Source organism: Rhea americana, unplaced genomic scaffold, assembly GCF_003343005.1.
Source record: "Rhea americana isolate MKP2758 unplaced genomic scaffold, rheAme1 scaffold_502, whole genome shotgun sequence".
Taxonomy (NCBI): domain Eukaryota; kingdom Metazoa; phylum Chordata; class Aves; order Rheiformes; family Rheidae; genus Rhea; species Rhea americana.
Window position 1 is genome coordinate 23,062 of NW_028186649.1, and position 21,259 is coordinate 44,320.

Here is a 21,259-nt window from a genome sequence, read left to right on the forward strand (position 1 = left end):
GATGTTGAAGTCTAGTCCTCAGTAAAGGAAAACTGGTTTTAAGCTGGTGCAGTTTACCTCATTTCAGCGCCACTTTCTCTGGCACCTGTAGAATCCATGCCTTTGATCAGCTCAGAAAACAGAGCTTGCRTGTCTGAAGGTTTTATTGCCTGTCTGCTGTTCTTCTGAGCTGAAGGACGAGTGAATTATGCTTTCTATGTCAAGAAAATTCCAGTATCCTRCGGAGAAGGATACTTTAGTTGAAGAACTAGTTTTTCCAAGATGAAGGGTTTTTAATATTCTAGTATTTATTCACTGTGTCTCAGAAACATTCCCCCTTTACAATATTTTTATTTCATGTTGTGGCAGGTATTAAAAAAAGCAACTATGAGAAAAGAACAAGAGCCTGACTTTGAGGAGAAGAGGTTCACTGTGACTATTGGAGAAGAYGAGCGTGAATTTGACAAAGAAAATGAGTTTTTCCGTGACTGGAATTACCGCATCACCAGAGATGTCAGAGATTCAACGTAAGATGCAGCTTTGTTCTTGCTATGCGAAATAGATGGGGGGGGGGGGAAAGTAAGTGCAGGATGGCAGTCTTTGGTTAACACACTGYTCTGAATCTGAGGAACAGTCATCTCAGAATATGGCAACAACTTTTGTTACAGTAGTCTATACACTGATTAAAAACTTGAGCTGCCTCCACTTACTCCAAYTTAACACTATCCACCTTTACAGTTGTCTTTATACCTTGCTACCCTCAATGTCCTTGGCATACAGGTCTCTCAAGGACACKATCTACTTGTATGTTCCCTTCCTCATATTAGCTCATTCTTCTCCTATTTTTTTTCCTTTTGTTTTTCTTCTTTCAACCCATGAGAGTGTTAAAATGCTAAACAAAGTTGGGAGTATGCTCAACATCCRAGAGCTTCAGGGCAGCAGTAATACCGTTGAACTACTGGACTAGCTGGGCCTTTATGTGAAAGGGTAACATTTGGAGTTGGTGTGGTAGTTGGTTTAACATCTGTACCTATCCCCAATAAACCATTCAGTAAGACACCGGTCAGGAAGCAAATCTGTTAGCTGCCAGGGCATGGCTTGGGCAAAACCAGTCTTCTAAGACTTCAGAGTTTAGTTGATCTTTCTTTCTTTTTTTYCCTCTCCTCTYCCCCTGCCAAGGATGTGAAGTATAAAATGATGGAGGCCTCCTTCTGTCATGACTGAGAGCAGGCAGAGTTAGAAGCAGGTGCAAGGATGCAGTGATGGACTCTGCGAGGTTTACTTAGAAGTTTTGAAACCAAAAAATGGAACAGAAGAACAATTTTTAAAAGGGAGATTTGTGTTCTTTGGGAATACAGGGAAATTCCCATTTCTTTCTTGCACATACATTCTCTGTTCTTACTGCATCTACAAATTATGGAAATATTCCTGTTTACACACAGAGAAAGTGTTTGCAAGGCTTTAGTTCCATTTATTTTGAGGAAATGAATTGCGGGAGGGGGGAAAAAAAGGCAGATTAGGCTTTAATTCAGTAGGCTTTGATTAGCTCTGGAGTGAAGTGAAATCCCTTTCCTCTGTTTGTTTTTTTTTTTTTTTAATAAAAAAGCTATATGCTCAGTTTTGCAGACTGTAACAAAATAGTTATATTTTTTTTTCTATGTAGAAATCAGTTTCTATCTTGGTCTTACGTTCCTCTGAAGTCTTTCAGTTGCACTTGGGATGTATTATCACCAGTGCTCTGTAGATTGACTGTTGCAGTATCCTTATTTTTTAATTTTATATGGGAAATTTGCATCTTAAATCAGTGTTCTAGTTGTTTTATGCCACTGCCTAATTGATATAAGGGCTATTTTTGTTAGATACAAGCCTTCTTACTTGAGTATATGAAAAAACAAAGTGTTACATTGTATGTAGCTAGTGTCAAATAGAAGTAATCAAACACATGGAATTTTTAAAAATTCAAGAACCTTTATGTATAACCAGACTGTGGCATAAAATATATTTGTTCCATGTAAAGAGAAAAATTATGAAGTTGCTACTTTTATAAACTCTAGGAAGTGGTGGGTTTTGTCTTATATACACACTCATTGCACGAATTGACACTTTGCAGCAAACTAACCACTAGTGGTTCAGGTGGAATGTTAATAAACTGCTTTCAGGACTGTCTTGTGACATATGAAAGATGCCTGAATAGTTCATGAATCCCTTTTTCTTTTTTGAAAAACTATAGGGAGGTGGACATCAAAGAAAACATTAACTATGGGTAAGCAGGTCTTTGATTCCAGTACTGTTGCAATTGTAAGAAAATACTCCCTCTCCTTTTTTTTCCATTGCACTTCTTAAAACTTCCTAGGCCACAGACAACTCTCTCATCAGGTGTGGTTGGCAGTTCATTAAGGGAATAAATGTATTTAATGTTTGGACAATACCAATTATTTGCGTAAGGATTTAAGAGCTGAATTATCCACAGTTGCCTAAATGCATAGCAACAGTGCTTGTTTAAATGAATAAACATGCACAAATGTTATAGGAAGGGCATGGGGGGCTTTGAATTTGAAGCCAAAACGGAGGTCAAAAAGTTAAGAGCTTCCTTGGTGTAGTTYGAGATTTTTTTTTCTCTTTTTGAACACCTGATGTCACTGTAGTTAGACTGTCACCTAGTCGGCATCAGGAAGTTTACTGCTGAGTTGAACATCAGTATTCAAGATTCGCTGGTGTTCTTCCCTTTGGCTTATCATTTCAAACAGAAAAATAGAAATTTTAAACCATTTAAAAGCACGGAAAAAAATGCAGGTAGCAACCTGACTAGCAGGGCAGCACTCACGTCTTTGCTTGTGTTAGCTTATTTGTTATAACAATAATGTAAAATAACATTTTTAAAATAACAATTAAATAACATAATTGTTATTGCCTGTAACTCCCCCTATTTACAAGTTAGAGTCTGATTAAAAGTAATTTAGAACTTGAAAGCAGTTACTGTTACGCTTAGTTCTGCCACTGACTCCTCTGTGGTCCTGGAAGTTTCTTGCTTTCTGTACCCACCTCCCCACCTTTACAATGGATCTGCTGTTTTCAGTCTCCCCAGGCAAGGATTGGATATTGTTGAGTATGTGAATTCAAAACATCAAATAATATTAACAGAAGTCATTAAATGGAGGAAGTGTTGTAGATTTTAGGAGGGTGGTTTTTAGATCCTCTCCCTCACAAAAGTAATTACAATTTTGCAATTGAGGCGGGCGTGTTGTGCACGGTGCTTGCGAGTCCCTTTGTACGCTGGAGGGCCGGCATTTGTTTCCCACTGGAGAGCCTCAGCTGCAAACGTGCTTACCGTCCTCGCATGCAGTAACTTCACACGCAGGGCACAGCATTCCAGGCCGGCCTCTGAAGCTCAGCTCCTCGCGGTGGAAAGCTAAGCGAAGGCTTGTTTCCTGTACAGCTGTAACTGATGTGCGGCCCCCACCTCCGACAGAGTAGTAGGAGAGATCACAATCTGTTCCACTTCTCATGCTCCTGTATGGGGGTGCCTGAGGTTAGCGATGTGTGCACGGGCAGAAAATGCCGTTCCAGATCAATGGGGTAAAACATGTTCTCTGTTACATTTGCATACCTTTGAAGTAGCTATAAAAAGCAATTGGTGTGTCTGCATTTTTACCACATTGATTTGAGGGCTGGATGTGTTTATCAGGAAAGTTTTGTGCTTTTTCTGATAAGCATCGTTTTAAAAAGACTGTTTCTGTCCGTCTGGGATAYGTAGAAAACAACCGCTTTGTATGGTCGTACTCCATTGAACATGTTTTTTTCTTGTCAGTATGCAGTGACTAAAACCTGACCTAGAATGTGTAGTGYTTCTGTACAGTGACAAGGTGCTGTTTCCCTTTCTAACCTACCCTGTTTTTCATTGTAGGCTTGATCCTTATACAGATCCCTATTATGACTATGAAATAGAACGGTTCTGGCGTGGTGGGCAGTATGAGAATTTCAGGGTTCAGTATACAGACCCAGATCCATATCGTAACTACAGAGTAAGTAAGGTAATACCCCTTTCCACACTTTTCCTGTAAACTTCCTTCCAGGTACTTCTGGTGCTTGTCATGTTTCCAATATAGTTGATGAAATGGGATTTGTTTTCTGTATGTTCAAGATTCTTAATCCTTCAAACAGTTAAATCTTGAATTATTCAATTACTGCACAGAACACACACTCTAGGTGCACATAYGCTAATGCGTTCTGTTTCAGCGTGATGAGGGCAAAAGCATGTGTCTGAGACAGGAAGTCTGATGCTGCCAGATGTAGCCCTTCCTACTTCTAACCCGAGATGGTTCCTCTTTGTGTGCATTAGCTGTTCCTCTCTTGCGTGGCCCAAAGGATATAAGCAGTTGTGCAGCGCTTTCATTTACAGTTGCAGCCACAGCCATTCTTGGAAACGTTGGAGAGGGAGGGAGTTTCCAGAAAATAATCGGACTGAATAATGGTTTACTTGTTAGTTACTGGGACAGATGGAAAGGGTTAGATTTGGACAGGTATGTTTTGTCTACAGAAGTAGGCTCTGGTATGACTGTCCATCACTGGTGGTATTGCACACTTGCTGCTTTGAGTCAAATAAGGGCATCTAGCTGTTTACTAGAAACCCTAGATGCAGTCAGTTGGTGTTGCACTGCAGTAAGGTTTAGTGCTCAGTGAAAATAAGGCTACTAACCCTTTCCCTTACCTTCCTTTAGCCCTGGTACAAACTGTTGTGCCTTGGCAGAAATGGCTAAAAGGTAATTTCTGCTCAGTGGGATGCTTTTTAGTAGTATTTGACATATCCTTGAAAAAGTGGCTTTCCTTTTGCTGTTTAACTTTGCTATTTTTCACAAATGGTGCATAAACAGGAGCATGTCCTCACTGTTGCTACACAAGATGCACCATGAATTGTTCTCATATTGCTTATTTGCAAAGTTAGTTAGCTTGTTATAAACATGATTAGCAATGTGAGTAAATACTTGTAAACATAAATGCATGTTTCTTAAATGGGAATAATAAGCCAATTCAATCTTTGACTGTTGCCTTTGAAAGTTATAAATGTGATGAATATGATGCAGTGTTTTGTTCCCCTCCACTTTCTACCTAATGAGGAAATACTGATGGCCACCATACTCCAGGCTTTCCTCAGTATTTTGCTGTAATGAGGGAAAGCTTCTATAATTGCTTGCAGTCTGAGACTTCAAAACTCTGCAGTCTTTTTTTTGTTAGGAGATGTTACCAAACTGTCATGGTGAATTCTCGTTTATCTTTAAAGGAAAGAGAGCGAGAACGGGAAAGGGAAAGAGAGAACAGGCAACGAGAGAGGGAACGAGAGCGGGAGAGAGAACGAGAGCGGGAGCGACGCCAGAGAGAGAGAGAGCGAGAAAGGGAACGGGAACGTGACAAGGAACGGCAGCGGAGGAAAGAAGAGTGGGAACGTGAGAGAGAACGAGTGAAAAGAGACGAAAAAGACAGGCTGCACAGGGACCGGGACAGAGATCGAGACCGGGACAGGGAAAGGGAACGTGAAAAGGAGAAAGAAAAACCAAAGCCCAGGTCCCCATTACTACCAAGGTAAGTGTGTGTTTGAAATCAAACTTGAAATTTGRCTTGATGTTGTTTTAGCTGTAGGTAATGAACCAGGCTCACACTGGTGAGAGTGGAGATCCCTATTGTCCAAAACTCTTCGGCAGAGCAGTAGTTTCGAGAGAAAGGAGGCACTTCAAATTAGCCTTTCTGGCCACTAAGTGGAGCTAAAATGCCAGATAAGAACCAAGCGTATTCGAAACCTGACTGAAAGGAGGAGAGTTTCTCTCCTGTGGCCTGTAGATACTGAGATATTCAGCTTGTTCCCTTGAATTTAGAGAATATCTTGGAAAGCTGAGTCCCCAGTGCTGAAGTAGTCCTGCAAACGAWGGTGACTCCCTTTGTGACCTTGACACATGTGATTTGACAAGAATCAGGGCTGGCATGGGAGTTTGTGGATAGCAAAAGTATCTGGCATTTTATTAAATATGGAGAAAAAAATAGAGGCTAGAAAGGGTAGAATGATTTTATGCTTTAAAGTGAATCTGCTGCTGGGTGTTAGGGTTGAACTGTAGTGAGGAGTCAGGTTTCTTGTCTCTGACTGCCAGACTTTCTTCATTTTTTTCTGGAAATTGTTTCTGACCCATATGAAAGAGAAAATTGAACGAGATAGGCCAACAGTCTGGGAATTTCTGAAGTGGATCATATAGTCTGTTTCTTTGTCACTTAAGTACAGTAACTCATCAGTGTATTATGTATTAGGCTTATACATAATGCATTATATAAATATCAGAGCTGAATATAGAACTTCTCTTATGGGAGGCTCTAGTATTGCGACATCTTTTGGTTCAGAATCAGGAGAAAAATATCCAAATTTCCTGCTGAAAGACATCTCCAGGAAAACCGATCAGCAGTGCCAGTATCTTGGAAACTAATAGCAGATGCAGTCTCCCAAAGGAGCGTTGAGGAAAGCGTGGGCACGCAAGTGTGTGTGTGTGTGTGTTTAGGAGAGAAGGGGAGCGGTAGAGAAGCTGCATTTCCCAAGACGTATTGGAGATTCTCCTGGCTGAATATCTGTTTTGCTCCTCAAGCACTGGAGGAAATTGAAACATTGTGAGTGTGGGGAAGAGTGTGTTTTAATGAAAAATAGGGCTAAGAAGGCCTAGAACTAGATGCCACATAGAATTACTTGGTTTCAGGTGGAAGCAGGGATTAGTCTTGAATACGAGCCAGAATTTTTGTTTGTATTACTAGATGGAAAACTGATTTTTGATGATGATTTTTTTTTTTCTGAAAGGAAGTGTCAATTTCAACAGGGATTTGGCCATGCCTTATGACAGTTTTGGTGCAGTRGCAGTGTCAACATGGTTATAGTAATAGAGAACTACATATAATTATAATCTTCACTTGCAACCATAATTTGTGCAGTTTTAATTACCACATTTGCTGTTGATTTGTGCTCATGTTAGGTTAGYAAGGAAGAGCTCTTACTGTCCAGAATCATATGATGATGATGAAAGTGGTATCAGCTGATTGGCACTTCTAGGAGCTGGTCATTAAGAGTCACCATGACCATACTCACTGCATGCAAGACAGAAGTTGCTGGTTGCTCCTTCCTTTTACACTTGTGCTGGGTCGAAGGGCTTTGTGGAAGAGCTTTCGCTGTTGCTGTTGCACAAGATGTGCTGGGTGGGAACAATTGCCTTATTCACCAATCTTAAAYCCAACTGACCTCTTGTATCTATTTGTGTCAGGCAGTGGTACTGCCTGAGCTGTGAAATGGGATTTACAGAAGCTTTTTTCAATGTGGCTGTTCATGACCRCCTATGCTCTGTATATGTAAGTTCCCTGCTTCCCTCTCATGCTCCTTCCCTCACACTAGCAACACTTAGGTGGGCTATGGACTACCTCTTTTACCTCCCAGACAAGCTTCTTAGGTCTTGGTAAAGTAGAAAAAGTCCTTGATACATTTCTTTGCCTTTTTTGTTATTATTATTTGTGCTATTTTTTCTAGAATTGAATAACAGAGAATCTGCTACTGGCAGGGTCCTGAGCCTGGTACTGTAATGTGAGAACTGATGATGGGAGAGGCAGAGGGCTCAGAAGGAGGGGGAGCAAGCGGGACCTTCTTTTGGCTTCATTTGCATTGGGCTTAAAAAAGGAGGAAGGATGATGGCAAGAMCTATTTGTATTTTTCTGTGTTGAATGAGGAGCTAGTATTAAGTRAAAGCTTTAAATTGTCAACAATCTTAGGTCAGCACCTACACACAGTATGACTTCTTAGAAAAGAATGGAATTGTTGAGAATACTTATCAATAAACCTGAAAGTCCTACTTTAAGGCAATACCCCAGGTACTCCTAGTTGGACTTTAGTTTTCACTGTAGAAAATCCATGTCAAAATGAACACCGCTCCTACAACATCTATGCACGTACATACGTTTTCAGAGGAAATAAAACTGCAGAATTTAAAAAAAATAAACATTTTAATAACTGAAGGCACAATTCAGTAAGGAACATAATTTCTTTTTCTTGGGAAAAGACATCCCCTCATCGAGCAGCTTGTATTTCCACATATTGTCCTTCCCCCAAAGCCGCTGTTACAATTTCCGTCTCTGGACAATGCTGTTTTGTCCCATGTAATGTTTTGTCTGGCTTTCCCGTGTGCTCGTGACAGTGCCACGGGTAGAGCCGTCTCGCCTTTTCTCCAAATACCTGCGTGCCAGATGGGCTCTAGAGCCAGAGCCATGGGTTCAGCTTTGGCGTCTTGCTATTCCGGGGATTAAACCGTTTCCCAAGTTTGCTCAATGCGCGAAGCCGTTGCAATCGTTCCGCGTTTCCCTGATAGGCAGCATGCGCGTTAGTGGAGCAGCGCTCACCTATTAGTCTATTTATAGACTCCGTGCTTTCCCTAATTGCTAGATCCCGGCTTTTGGCAAGCGCGGCCTTTCCGGGTGCTGGTGGCTGGCGCTGCGTCACGGGCCGCGCCGGCCGCCCGTTAGCATTCCTCCGACCGCGCCAGCGCCTCCCGTGGCCTTTCCCGCCGGAGCCCCGCTCTTCGCTTACTCGCGAGCTGAAGAGATTTGAAAACTGCTCCCCAGAGATTATGCAACTGTTGAAGTATGAGGGAACGTCGCCAAAGGCAGGGGGAGGACGGCTGTAATGGCAGATGGGTGCCCGCCTGGCCACAAACAGACAAGTTCCCTCAAGTAGAGGCAACAGAAAGGAGCACGCTGTGGCAAATAGAAAGTTAAGCTGCAAGGGTTGAAAGAAAACTGGAGAAGCAAATAGTTGGGAAGGTGAAAGCAAACTCTTTCAATTATATTAAAGCAGGAGACTTTAATCTGATCTCTAACAGCAGCAGAGTAGTTAGGGCTAATGAGGGAAGAGAAGAAAGCAAGTTCCTTGCATCAGTGCTTGTCACATCTGAGGAGAATTATAACTTAACAGCAAACAAACATTGTTTAACCTTACAGACCCAGTGGTAAACATCTCTCCTTGAACTTTTTCAGTGAAGAGGCTGCTACATTTGAGGTCTTTTTTCAAGGATCTGCTTGTTATATGGGGATTGGACTTTTTTGAAGGAGTATGCAATTCTTGCTTTATACTCTATTTTTTTTCTTAAGCTTCAGATGAGCAGTTAAAGAAATGTATAATCTGATATTGCAATGCTAGTAAAACTGTTCCTCCTCCTCCTCCCCCTCATCCCTCCTCAGGCATCAAACACTTGAACAAGCCAGGACACTTTGTGATCTGTTAGAGGGATAACGTGGCTGTCTGGCCCCGTGTTCCCCGTTTCCAGAACGAGTTCTGGTGCCTCAGGCTGTGACTGTTTTTGCTGAGTGCAAATTTTCAGCTTTATATCCATATCTTGTCTGCATAGGCTACTGTTGTGCAAAGCATTTCAGGGATAAAGAAACTGCGTGAAACACTATTTTAGGAGAATTGCAGCAGTGCAAGATGCTCTAACCTGAGTGCTCAATATAGCCGTAAAGCTGCTGGCCCTCAGCTAGCTGCGAGCAAAGGCCCAGCGCAAACAAATAGTAATTTGGGTTAATCCTCCTATTGTTGCAGAGGTCCTTATCCTGTCATCATCCACGCAAATCTGGTCGTTTCAGTCGTGCGTTGAGCAACACAGTCAGTGTTGTGTGACTTGGTAATATTTGTATTTCTAAAGCATCAAGAAACATTAGTATGAAATAAGACCCATCGGCTCTAGCGGGAGCTTCAATATGCCTGTGCCGCTGGCCGGGGTAGTGCTAGGGCGTTGTTGACCCAGCAGGCAGAGAGAGCAGGCAGGGAGGCATGGTGGGCTAGAGACCATCGACGCAGTGAGCTTATGCAGCCATAAAAAAAGAAAAAAAGAAAAGGAAAAAAAACGCACGCAAAGATGCCTTAAAATGCAAAGTAATGTGAGAAAGGTGGATGTTTTGTACCAAACCACAGACTCCTTCATAAAATAATAAAATCCTCCTAGAAAGGAGTGCTGTGCTTCTAGGCTCATGCTGAAGTTGAAGTAGTCCTTGACTGAGATGCTCTGTGTGGCTGCAGACCCTGTGACGAAAGGTTAAATAGTCCCTCTTCAGCACTCACTCATGCACTACTTTCAAGCTCATTGAAGCTGCCTTTAAATAAGGCATGTTAATGAACAGGATAACTTGGCATTTAAAGTCAATGAATGCAAGTTGGCCAGGGTTTGCAAATTAGAAAGTGTTAGAATGGGGTTGATCTGGGAAAGGAGTGGCAAAAGTAAGGCAATGCAAGTGGAGTGATTCATGATTTTGTGTGTGTGTGAGATCACAAACTGACTGAACTTGTCTTTCAGAAGAATTTGTAATTCTAGATGTTCCTGGTCACCATCATCTTTCCTAACGGCTTCTGGTGACCCCCCCCCATGCTGCTGGCTGTGTCTGTTCCTGGCTTGTTTTGAGTTCTGTTTGAGGGGCTCTGTATGAAAGCAGCTGTTCAGACAGAGGTAGATATTCTGGTGGGCTTAAAATAGCATTTCATCCTATTGTGTAGAGATGCTGTGGACTTTGTCCCCTTTCGGTTGGCCTGAGGAAGTGTTGGTTGTTTCTTATAAGAAGCCTTCGTTCCTTCCTGTTTGTTGTCCTGCCACAGGAGGAAGAGCGCGTAGGGTAGGAAGAGGTGTGCTCTTCCTGGTGTCAGTCCAGACATCCTCTTAATGGACCACAGGAGCTCTCTGAATTAGTCTTAAACAAGCTGTGACATGTCCCTGAGRGGGGGGAAACTAGCCTTGTTAGTAGGCTTAGCTTTGCTATCCAGGTGTCTGCATCTTCACTGGACGGCTTTTCAAAGCGCTGCAAGTTCGGAGGAGCAAGGAAGTGGCCCCGGGCCCTTGGGTTTCGCGTGCTGAAGGGAGGTRGATCAGCTCCAGTCTGGAGCTGGGCTTGGGTTTCTCCTTGTCACGGGAGGGCTGCTGGGCCTTCTTTGGTGTTACTTGGTGCAGTGCTGCTCAGCTCAGAAGACTATTTCCTTTTTCCCTGCTTCAGGCACATGCTCTTTGCTGCCATACGGTTCTTTTTTCATACGCAAGTGCCCCTTATGGTAACATTGTGGTGACAGACGTTGTAATAACTTGTTTACGTCTCCATTTTTTTGCAGCGCAGCTTCCAGCCCAAGCAGTGGAACCTGGTTAGACAGCTTCCCTTCTGTTTATTCTCCCAGTTCATTTGGGAAGCTAGCTGTGATGTTTAATAAGATATCTCTGCAAACAAAATCAGCAAAACTTTTTTAATTCTTCATAATGCATTCCTGTTAACCGGAGGGTTAACTTCAGGATTCTTGAGACTCTCCCTCCACTTCCACAGTAAAAAGAGAAGGGTTTTGTAAATAACAGTCAAAAAGAGCATTGAATGACTCAGATGTGGACTTCAAGGAATGCATTTTTTGGTGTTTCAAAGTTGGAATTTCTAGAAAGTTTTCATACACTGGATTGTATTAAAACATTGTAAAGAATGGGGCAGAATCGTTGCAGGCTGCTACTTCACATTAGAGAGGGCTCTCAAGGCATTAAAGGCTCAGCCCTTAGGGTAGATCACATCCCAGATATGTTTATCTATCCACTGTGATGATTTCATGCTAGAGATGCAGATTTTATCTCCACTATTTAATTTGGAAGCCTCTCCCTGTCAGGCTTTGAAGAAATCTTTTAAGTGACTGATAACTGCTTTGGACTGAAGCATCTTGAGAAAAGTAGATCATTTGCTAATAGTTCACCGTGATCAATGAAAGCATTGTAAATATTAGCATTAACTTCCAAGTAGTGAATTTCCCACTGTAGCTGTGCTTCAGTGGCTCTCCAGAGCTGTTGTCCTTCTCTGGACCCACAAGCTCTGGGGAGCTTTTTTGTTGTGAGACTGAAAATCTGTCGGTGTGCAGGCGCACTGCTGAAGCTTATTTTGAAAAAATTACAGGACCTTGACAACTGTTTTGGCACATGCTTCCAAACATTCCTCGAGTTCACTTCCTCTGGAAAATTCCACTGACAGTGAAGGAAAACTTGTGCTGGTGACGCAACATTTTACTTTCCTGCAAGAAATTAGATGTCTTAAATACTAGATGGACTTTCCTCTTTCAGAAAATTGAGCTGTAACTGCCGGCCAAAATAGTAGCCCTGGAGCCAGGCTGACGTCACTGGTTGCTGCTGGTGATAAGATTTGCCTTACCTGTGGTAGTCATGTCACATGRGGAGGGGAAAGGAAGGAAGCACTTTCCTTGGGAAGCTTATTTTCCATCTAAGATTAGAAATGCTTCAGGGTCATTTGCATAACACATGAGGAGGAAAACTTGGGCCATGAGGCTAGACTTTCCCCTCTGAATCGTTGCAGAATTCAGTGACGTGCTTCAAATCTGGTTTATTTGCGAGCTGCAGTGTACGTTGTTGGGAACTGGCTGACCTACACTGTGGTTTGCGTTGCCAGCTGTAGTTACCTTTGTTCCTCCTTTTGTTGCCAAAGCCACGTTTAGCTTCAGTTCTCCACTTGATTGCTGTAATTAAATTCCAGCCAAATGTGCATTAATGTGTTCATTCTGGAAAATAAAGCATTTAGTTATTTTAAGTTTAAAACGAGCTTCGGAAATAGCTAAGCTCTGCAGACCTTGTTCATGCCCTGGATGACGCAGGATGCTGCTGCTCTGGGCTCTGTAAGGGAACTGAGCTGCTTTTGATCGATCTGTCATGTCAATCTTTTATTCCCCCTCTTTTTTTAACCTCTTGGCAGAGGTGTACCTAATTAGGGGATTAATTCTCAAAGACATTCCTACATGTTTCCTAAAAATTGTAAGTTGATGAAGAAAATCTGGATTTACATGCATACTTTGGTAGCATATGACTTCATAACTTCCAGCACTTCTGTGCTGAAATAAGCTGGGTTATTATCCCTAAAGCAGCCAGGAGTTGAGAAGATCGGGAGCAGGACAGGACAGCTTTGCATGCAAAAAGTGTGGAAGGATGTTGTACACAGTCAACCAAGAGGCAAAGACCCACTATAAAACCAAGCTCTGGTAGTTTTTTTGCTCATGGGCTTCTTGTCTGATGACCCTAACAGGGGTAAGCAGTGACTGCCCACCGCTTGAGATTTGCCCACAGCTTGGGTTGCATCGGCCCCAGGTGACTGCTGATCTGAAGATGAACTTGCGTAAGGAGGATGAGCTGATCTTGTGCCTACCACGCTGAAACAGTGAGGCCTCTCTATTCTCCTCTCCATTAGCCTTGTGTCAGCTCCAGTAGTTATTCACACCCTCCTATGGGCTGGCTTTACTCACTGACCCAATAGGAATCTTTGTTTTTTTCACCCTCCCTATTGAATTAAGGATTTGAGCTTGCTCATAGAGAGCTCCAACAAGTGTCAGGTCTAGCTCAAGGTGAGAAGTGAAAATTACCCAGTCTAAGAGTGAAAGTGAGGGAGAAAGACTACCCATTCTCAGAGTCAAATAAATTAAGTCTACCTAGTGGTCATTACTGTGAGCAGTTATCATAGTTGGCATAGTTAATTCTTTGCAGCCTTCCTGCCTGATCTAAGGGCTATAAGCTAGTTGCTTGCYTTCTCCTTCTCAGTGAGCTTTCTGTTACCTGCAGAAGGGCTTCCTCTGCTTTCATCCCAAGAACTGCGCAGTATCAGTAGGCAGGAGTAAATTTGATTGAAACATAGACTTTCATGGGCTACCAGCCTTTAACAGGTCCCTTCAGTGAAGCTCTTAAAAGCTGCAGTTGAGATGTTACTGTAAGGGAGATGAAGAAGATCTTGTTAGTTACTCAGGCTTACTTTGATTTCTGACTCTTGAATCCACTGGAGGAAAAAAGCCAAATGGTGGCAGATACCAGTCTTAAGTTGAACAAGTTTATTTGGTGGTGCTACATGTTGGGCATGCAGGTAACTCTTGAGGAAAGACTTTGAAAACGTTCTGACATGAGCATCATGCTTCTTTCTGGGCTGTAGTATGGTGACATGTTTACTGCTGAGTCAGTAGCCAAAAAATATCCAGAAATGAGGCTTTCTGTTGTGGTTTTCCTGGGGAAAAAAACCTCTCCTCCAGAAAATGACCTCATCGAGAGGGAATTGTACCAAACCAGGTAGTAAGTGCAAGTAATGAGATTTGCTTTCATAGTTCTCTTGGTTCTGAACTTGTGCCAAGGTTGTAGAGTTGAGAGCAAGTTGCCCTCATGTAGGGTGCTAGCTGAGGCCCAGGTTCCCAAATGTGCTGCTTTTGGACCTGACTTTGGGCAAGTTTGTCTTTTCTTGAGAGAAAAAGATGTAGAATTAATTCTGTAGGAGACCTTTCTGAAAACTATTGCTGCAGAGAGTTGAACCTGGAAGAAGTGCTTTGACGCTATGCTGTAAAATGATTCTCAGTAGGTTACGTGCAGTTCCTGAGGTGGAAACTGCCTCTCTATCTACCTGAGTCAGCAGAACATTCCCCCAACATCTCCCAAACCATGCAAACTGGTCTCCTGGGAAAGGACTTCAGAGCGGGACGTCGTCATGCATTGTTCACTAGCATCTTTGCATGATGCTCTTCCTCCTGCAACCCTTTAGCTTGCTGCTTGATGTAAAGTGTGTAGACTGTACCCCTACCTCCTTTTCTTCCTACTTCGTGCTTAATTGCTTTGAAGATACTCAAGAGGTCAAGATGGCTTTGTGATAAGTTTGTACTGCATCTACTGATGTGAGAGACTGATCCTGGCTATGACTGCTTAGCATTATCAGTGTATAATAGGTGCAGTCTATCTCAACCCTGTATTCAGAGTCATGCTCTTCATCCCTGATTAGATACTCAGATATAGTTGTGGATGTAATATGAAAAAAATTAGATCAAGCCATTGCAAATAACATGTGTTGTGTTGAGTAGCATGTGATGGAGCAGTGCTAGAAAAGCGTGATGCTAAATGAAGATATCATGAATAATGCTGAGCCAAAATCCTGCTTGGGACTCTCTTCCTAGGCAATCAGCAGTTTTGTGTACTAATATGCAAACATCCTCTTCTGAGCCCAGAATGAGATTTGTGGGACAGGTGAATGTGAAAGAAGAGTTTCTCTTGCCATCAAAAGCGGTGTGTTGAGACAGATGTGGGACAAACTAGAACTGAAATGGCTAGATCAGGAAAGATGGGGGAAGGGTGGGATGCTGTGCTGTACTTTAAATATATTGAAGTCCTGGGGTCAGGAAAGAGATTGAAAGCACATGTTTCTCCTGTCCATAGGACTTTGGTAACTTTGCGTTGATGTTAGGCAGTTTGATACTGCCTAAGAAGGAGAGGATGAAACTTGTTAGTGACAAACAAAGCCTTGAAAGGGCAGAAGAGACTGCTGATGGGGAGCTTTAATTATCCGACTGTCTGTTGAAAAATGTTGCAGCAAGAAGTGCGCTCCATAGAATTATTAGAAAACTTGGAGGTTGCTTTTTTTTTTTTTATCTCAAAAGATAGAGGAAATCGCTTGGGGAGTGGTTGCTTTATAGTGGTATGTGACTGATAGGGTGGTACTGACTGAACCTAAACATGGAAGGTACGTCCCCTCCTCTGCCCTCCCAAAATTCTCAGTGAGAGAGTTCATTATTTTGAGAAAAGGAATAAACTCACAATTGTACTCGTAATTTGATGAGYGTAATAGACTTCATAAACCTCTACACAAGGATAAACTTTGCCTACAACCTGATGGAGAAGGCCATGACCAGGTAATTGACCAGTCACATGCAGGTTAGAATAAGGGTGAGGAAAAAAACCAAGTTATATCCTCTATAGATAACAGATGTAACAAAGTCTAGGCCTGAAGAAACTCACCCTGGAGTACTTTAAGGAACTAGCCAGTGCAGAAACTGAAAAATTAGCACTGTTTTGTTTTGTTTTTTTAAGAGCTGTGGAGAACAGAAGCCCAGAGCACTGAATACTGTTAGTGCATTAAAAAGAGAAGGGAAGAGATCAGGAGTACCTAGCCTGCCTGCCTTGTCAAAACTTCATGGTTATAAACAGCACCAGAGCGTGTGTTCAACAGTCAGTTTATAAGCACCTAGAGAATATTACAGTGATAGAACAACCACTATGAACTGTTTTATGCTCACTCACTATGAACTGCTTTACGCTCACTTGGTGAGGTAACTGACCCATCAGCAAGGGTAAAGACAGATCAATGTGTCTTAACTATGATAAAGCTTGTGACACAGTCCCACATGATATTCTGATAAGCAAACTATGGGAAAGTAGTCCAGATTAAATCTCTTCTGTTATTGCTTACTGGTTGTTTCCAGCAGCATGCTGTGTCAGGATGGGGTAATGTTTCAGACGTGCGCTCAAAGAGCGTCCTCAGTCTAATTCTGTTAGTATTCTCATTGCATTGGGGGCTGCCTACTAGTTTTGGGTTTCTTCCAGCTCTAACTACCTGGCACAGGTGTAGGAAGAGACAGGCTTTCAGTTCCCCTTCCCTCTTGCATGTTTGTGTCTGCTTTTTTGAGGAAACTTCTTGAAGCTGAAATCAGCTGGCCAGCTACCACTTGGTCAGTGAGAAAATATTTTCACAAAACTTGCAGGTATTACTGTTCTGAAGGGCTTGTAGTCACCTTGCAGGACGAAACAGATTTGAGTTTATATTCGCTGGCTTCACACCAGACCTTGTTTTAAGAGAGGATGCTCTAGCTCCGCAAYAACAAGCTGCAAGCAGTATCATGTTGGGAAAGTTTCTAATGTGTAAAAATGTTGTYGGATAACATTTAACAGCCATATTCTTCATATCCACTGAAAATGAGACTAGAGATCAATGTTGTGGTAAATGCTGATTTACAGAAGGATAGTTCTAATATTTCAAAAAATGCATCCAAAAAATGATGCTAAATATTCTTCAGTGGAGGTTAAGAGCAAAGAGAGAATTCCTGTCTCGTGAATGATCTAGGTGCTGATGTTAGTACAACTAGGTGTTAGTACAAAGGATGAATTTGAGTTCTCTTCCTGGCCCTGTGTTTCTGTTAGCCTTTTTATGTACAGGAATCCCAGTTACTTAAAGCATATTTATTTTCCAGCCGTCAGCCTGAGCCACCAAAGAAGGAGAAGGAGGCAACTACAATTACCACCACTCAGTCAAAGAGAGCAGATGAATGGAAGGACCCCTGGCGCCGATCCAAGTCCCCCAAAAAGAAACTTGGTGTGTCTGTCTCTCCCAGCCGTGCGCGTAGGCGCCGAAAAACCTCTGCTTCTTCAGCATCTGCTTCTGGCTCTTCAAGGTAGGTGAAGGTGAAAAGCACGTTACATCTAAGCCTTGTTATGTGTCAGGGCATGTGATGTGACTCCTACTTGTCAGTAGAAGGAAGCAGCACAAGTCTTGCTGCTCTATAACAGGTAGGGACCCAGGCATATAGGTAGTGAAATGGAAGCCAAAGAGRACCCACCATTGTGGATGCTGTGAAGAGATGTGATTTGTTGAAGAGTAAGAAAAGACAGATTTTTGGAAAAGTATTTGGAGTTCTWTAGGAAAATTTGACTTGAAAGCAGTCTGGATTATTAGTAGCTCACCTAGATGAAAGCTGATCTTAATAGGTGTAAAAGCTGGAAGCTGTAAAAATTGGATCCTCTTTGCTGCAGGAGTGCTGGAGGGATGAGATGAACCTACTCCAGGAAGAACATGCTGTTGTTGCTACTACTGAGGAAACATTGGGGTCATAGAGACTGGCCCTCAAGGGCTGCAGCAGAGCACTGAAACCAGGGCACRGAGATAAAGAACAATTTTCAAGCATCCTGAATCTGGGAGACCTGGGGCATAGCTGGAGCTGTTCTTTTTAAAGACTTGGAACTTGAGGCTCCTGAAAAGAGGAAAAAAGTATCAGAGAGGAATGAAGAGCACACGGAATTGAAGATGCAGTTCTAAATAGCAAAGCTCTCCTAAAGYACATCTAGCTTTCTAGAGTAGCTAGATGTAGCTTTCTAGAGTCATTGCATCTTTGATTTTTCTATTTTCTCGTAACCACGTGACCATTAGGCCAGGCTGACCTGTCATGGGATTGTCTGGTGATGAGGTGGAAAATTATGTGGAAGAAGTGAGTTCCCCAAAAGGGATGTAGAGTCATTAGTTAAAGGAAGATAGTCCTATTTTAGGACTCGAAGAGGGTAGCAACAATGGGTTCTTGTTCTAGAACAAAAGGTGGGATGAAAAGAGATGGGGATTGAGGAGGGGTTGTAGTCCTGGCAGCTCCTGAGGAGAAGGCAGGCAATTTCTGGAGCAGTGATTGAAAACTTTTGGAATAGTATGCTGGAAACAAGAACTTGGTCTCTGAAAAATTCTCAAGATACACTGAATTTCATTATTTTTCTTTCAGGTCCTCTTCTCGTTCATCCACTTACTCTGGTTCAGGTTCTTCACGATCTCGTTCCAGATCCTCCTCTTACAGCTCTTATTCTAGTCGCTCTTCAAGACACAGTTCTTTCTCAGGCAGCAGATCCAGGTAATATCTCTTTGGGTTTGAAAATAATGGTATTCTCTTTTCCAAACACTTACTAGCAACTATTTTTGGCGCTACTTAAAAGCAAATGGCCAACTCTGGAAATAAAATATTCAAACCGCTTTCCTGAGTGAGGGAAATATGATAGACTGCAAAGCAGCCTGCTGCTTCAGTTGTTGAATGGAGGAAATACGTCAGTCCCCCCCTTTTCTCCCCTGTATCCCTGTCCCTGTGTACCATACTGCTGTGGCTGGGCTGTTTCCCATACCTGTGGTAACTCAGCAATTGCAGAAGCCTGGCTTACATTACGGTTTCCATCATTTGCATTTTGTGACTGGAAGAAGTTATTGGCATCTCTTTTCTATTTGACTGGAATTTCTATCTAAAGAGGCAAATCACCTTTCTTTATTAAAGCAGTCCATGCAGTTTTGTGTTTTGATAGTCCTGACTCTTCAAACCAACAACTTAGTGTCCCATGCTGATTAAATACAGGCATGCTTATTTCTCTGCCACTTCCTTGGTCTTGCAGACAGTTTCACAAATCTGAAATATACATAATCAGAGAACAGGCACCCTAGATAGGCTTCAGTGCTAAAATCGAACAGAGACAGAGGCTCAGAGTGTATCACAAGGTGGTTTATCCTAGTAAAGACTCAGGTGGGAGTTGTTCTAGAAGCATGTACATATGTGCTTCTGGGTAAGCTGGAGGAGAGAGGCTGACTTTCCTCTGTCCACCCCATGTCAGCCCCARCTGCCTTGTTCCTTGCAGGACAATGCCAAGTGTATGTGACTGTTCAGTTTGACACACTTGGATTAACRTTCCTGTCTCCAAGGGCAAGGGAGTGAGGAACACTCCGAATGCTTTCTGAAAAGCCTTCCGTACCTCGGTTATACAAGTCACCAAGGTGTCTGGCTGTCTGAGGTACTAGACTGCAAAGAGGATACTTCCAGGCCTCGCAGTAGGGTGATCCCTTGAACATCAGTATCTGGTGTGCTATCTAAGTGACTTGCCTCATTGATTAGTCTTGATCTAGGAAGCGGCTCTTGTCGTTTAATCTGTTGGCTTTGTTATACTCTACTCGATGTTTCTCCTTGCTTTCCAGAAATTATAGGTATTCAGTTAGTTTTACTTTGTGTCTGTTCCCCGTGAGGTTTTTGCTGCTATCTAAAATACTGGAGACTGCACTAGGAGTTACAGGAAACACAAATCAGGTGAAATAAATCATGCAGAAACTTGCAAGTCCCAATCCTACATACTTTCCTGCAGACATGTTCTCCCCAAGGTATGTGGTCTCCAGGTTTTGATGTGGAATACCTAAGGGTGACTCTTTCTTGCAGTTGATCCATATCTTTTTTTTTTTTTTTTTTTTTTACTTTCACCACTGGTCTGGTGGTGAAGTTTTTTTATTTTTCAAGCAGAGCTCAGATACAAAAATTGGACAAGTTTAGACCCACTGAGACTAATTTCTGGAACGTAGTCACTAGCGTAAGGAAGGAGTTATGGCTGAGATGCAAAAGCCAGGGAAGCCTTCTGCCTTCCCAGAGACGGAGCTGACTGTGTCTTTTTTTTTTTTCTAGATCACGATCCTTCTCATCTTCGCCATCTCCTTCCCCAACACCATCTCCACACAAGCCGCTTGTGAAAGCTAAAGGGGATTTATTACCACCTGCTGGAAAAGGGTAAGGCTTCATATCTATTTTGATAACAGTGCAGAAAAGACTAAGCAGTCGCCTTTTCTCCGATCTGGTGACCTCATTCAGACCCTTCTGACCTGGTCGACAGTTTCAGGAAGAAATTGAAAATACAAAATATGACCTGCATAGAAGAGTATTTAGCTTGGAACGTTTAATTAGTGATGGCACTTCCACTTACTAAATTGAAGTTAACTGTACGAGTGTGCTTGCTTAACTGTGATATGGACATGTGAGTGTTTAAACACATGCAGGATTTACTATTTAAACATTCTGTATGTACATGTAAGTTTATATTGGAGCTGTAAGAAAGTTCAGTTCGTTGCCCTTCTGTAGCTTTAGTCAATAGACATCCTTAGAACAAAGAAATGCTTCAGCCACATCTACTTTTAATATTGGGGACAAAACAATCATCGCAGCAATGAAACTGTTCAGCAGATTATGCTCTTTTAAATGCCTGAAATTGCTATTTTGCAAACTCCTTTCATAAAGAGTAAATCATGGATGTATTAGAGGGTGTCAGAGCACTATAGCTATGTTGCTTTAAAAAAAGTGACTTTTTCAAATAAATTACACTATGAGAATTCCCTGGATTCTCCAGAATATAGTACAGTACCCTTTGCCACATTTCTTGTACCTTATTGAGCTCCTCTTCTGCCTCCTCAAGTTGGAGGGGGTCAGCTTTTTAAGGACTTGCTCTCTGCCTGCAGCAATGCCTTTACAATCTGGTGAACATTGCAGTGCTGGTTTGGTAGCAGCACAGGTCAGCAGGCTGTGCTAGCACGGGGATTGTTTTCCCTGTGTAACACTTCATGCACTTAGTCCTGTGTTCTGCAGGGAATGAATGCAGGCATCCTTAAGCACAAAGGAGGGATTAACAGTCCCTGGGTTTTTTTGTATGCAGGCCGCAGCTTCCTTCTCAATTAATAGTAGATGTGACATCACTGCTGACCCTAATGAACAGTACTAACTATTAGACTAGAGAGTGGAGTACTCTGAGCCCAGGCATTAGCAGCACTGAAAGAGCTGAATTGATTCCAGAATCACAGAAATGTTGTGTAGCACCATCACAGACTACTGCTATCTGTTACGTATTCTGCGGTGTAACGCAAGACA

At 42.4% G+C, this 21,259-nt stretch overlaps 1 protein-coding gene across 7 annotated transcripts in view; it reads left to right on the forward strand.

Annotated features, from left to right (window-relative positions):
* ZC3H18 (zinc finger CCCH-type containing 18) overlaps window positions 1-21,259 on the forward strand; it is a 50,083-nt gene that overhangs the window by 16,151 nt on the left and 12,673 nt on the right. For 3 of the 7 annotated variants that reach the window (XM_085317744.1, XM_085317745.1, XM_085317750.1), the window contains exons 6-12: window positions 349-506; window positions 2,210-2,242; window positions 3,884-4,010; window positions 5,258-5,556; window positions 17,039-17,239; window positions 18,329-18,454; window positions 20,030-20,131. In XM_085317744.1, the coding sequence (XP_085173870.1) occupies window positions 349-506; window positions 2,210-2,242; window positions 3,884-4,010; window positions 5,258-5,556; window positions 17,039-17,239; window positions 18,329-18,454; window positions 20,030-20,131 (1,046 nt within the window). The remainder of the gene's footprint in view (window positions 1-348; window positions 507-2,209; window positions 2,243-3,883; window positions 4,011-5,257; window positions 5,557-17,038; window positions 17,240-18,328; window positions 18,455-20,029; window positions 20,132-21,259) is intronic. The other 4 variants (XM_085317746.1, XM_085317747.1, XM_085317749.1 and 1 more) reach the window with 3 other exon arrangements.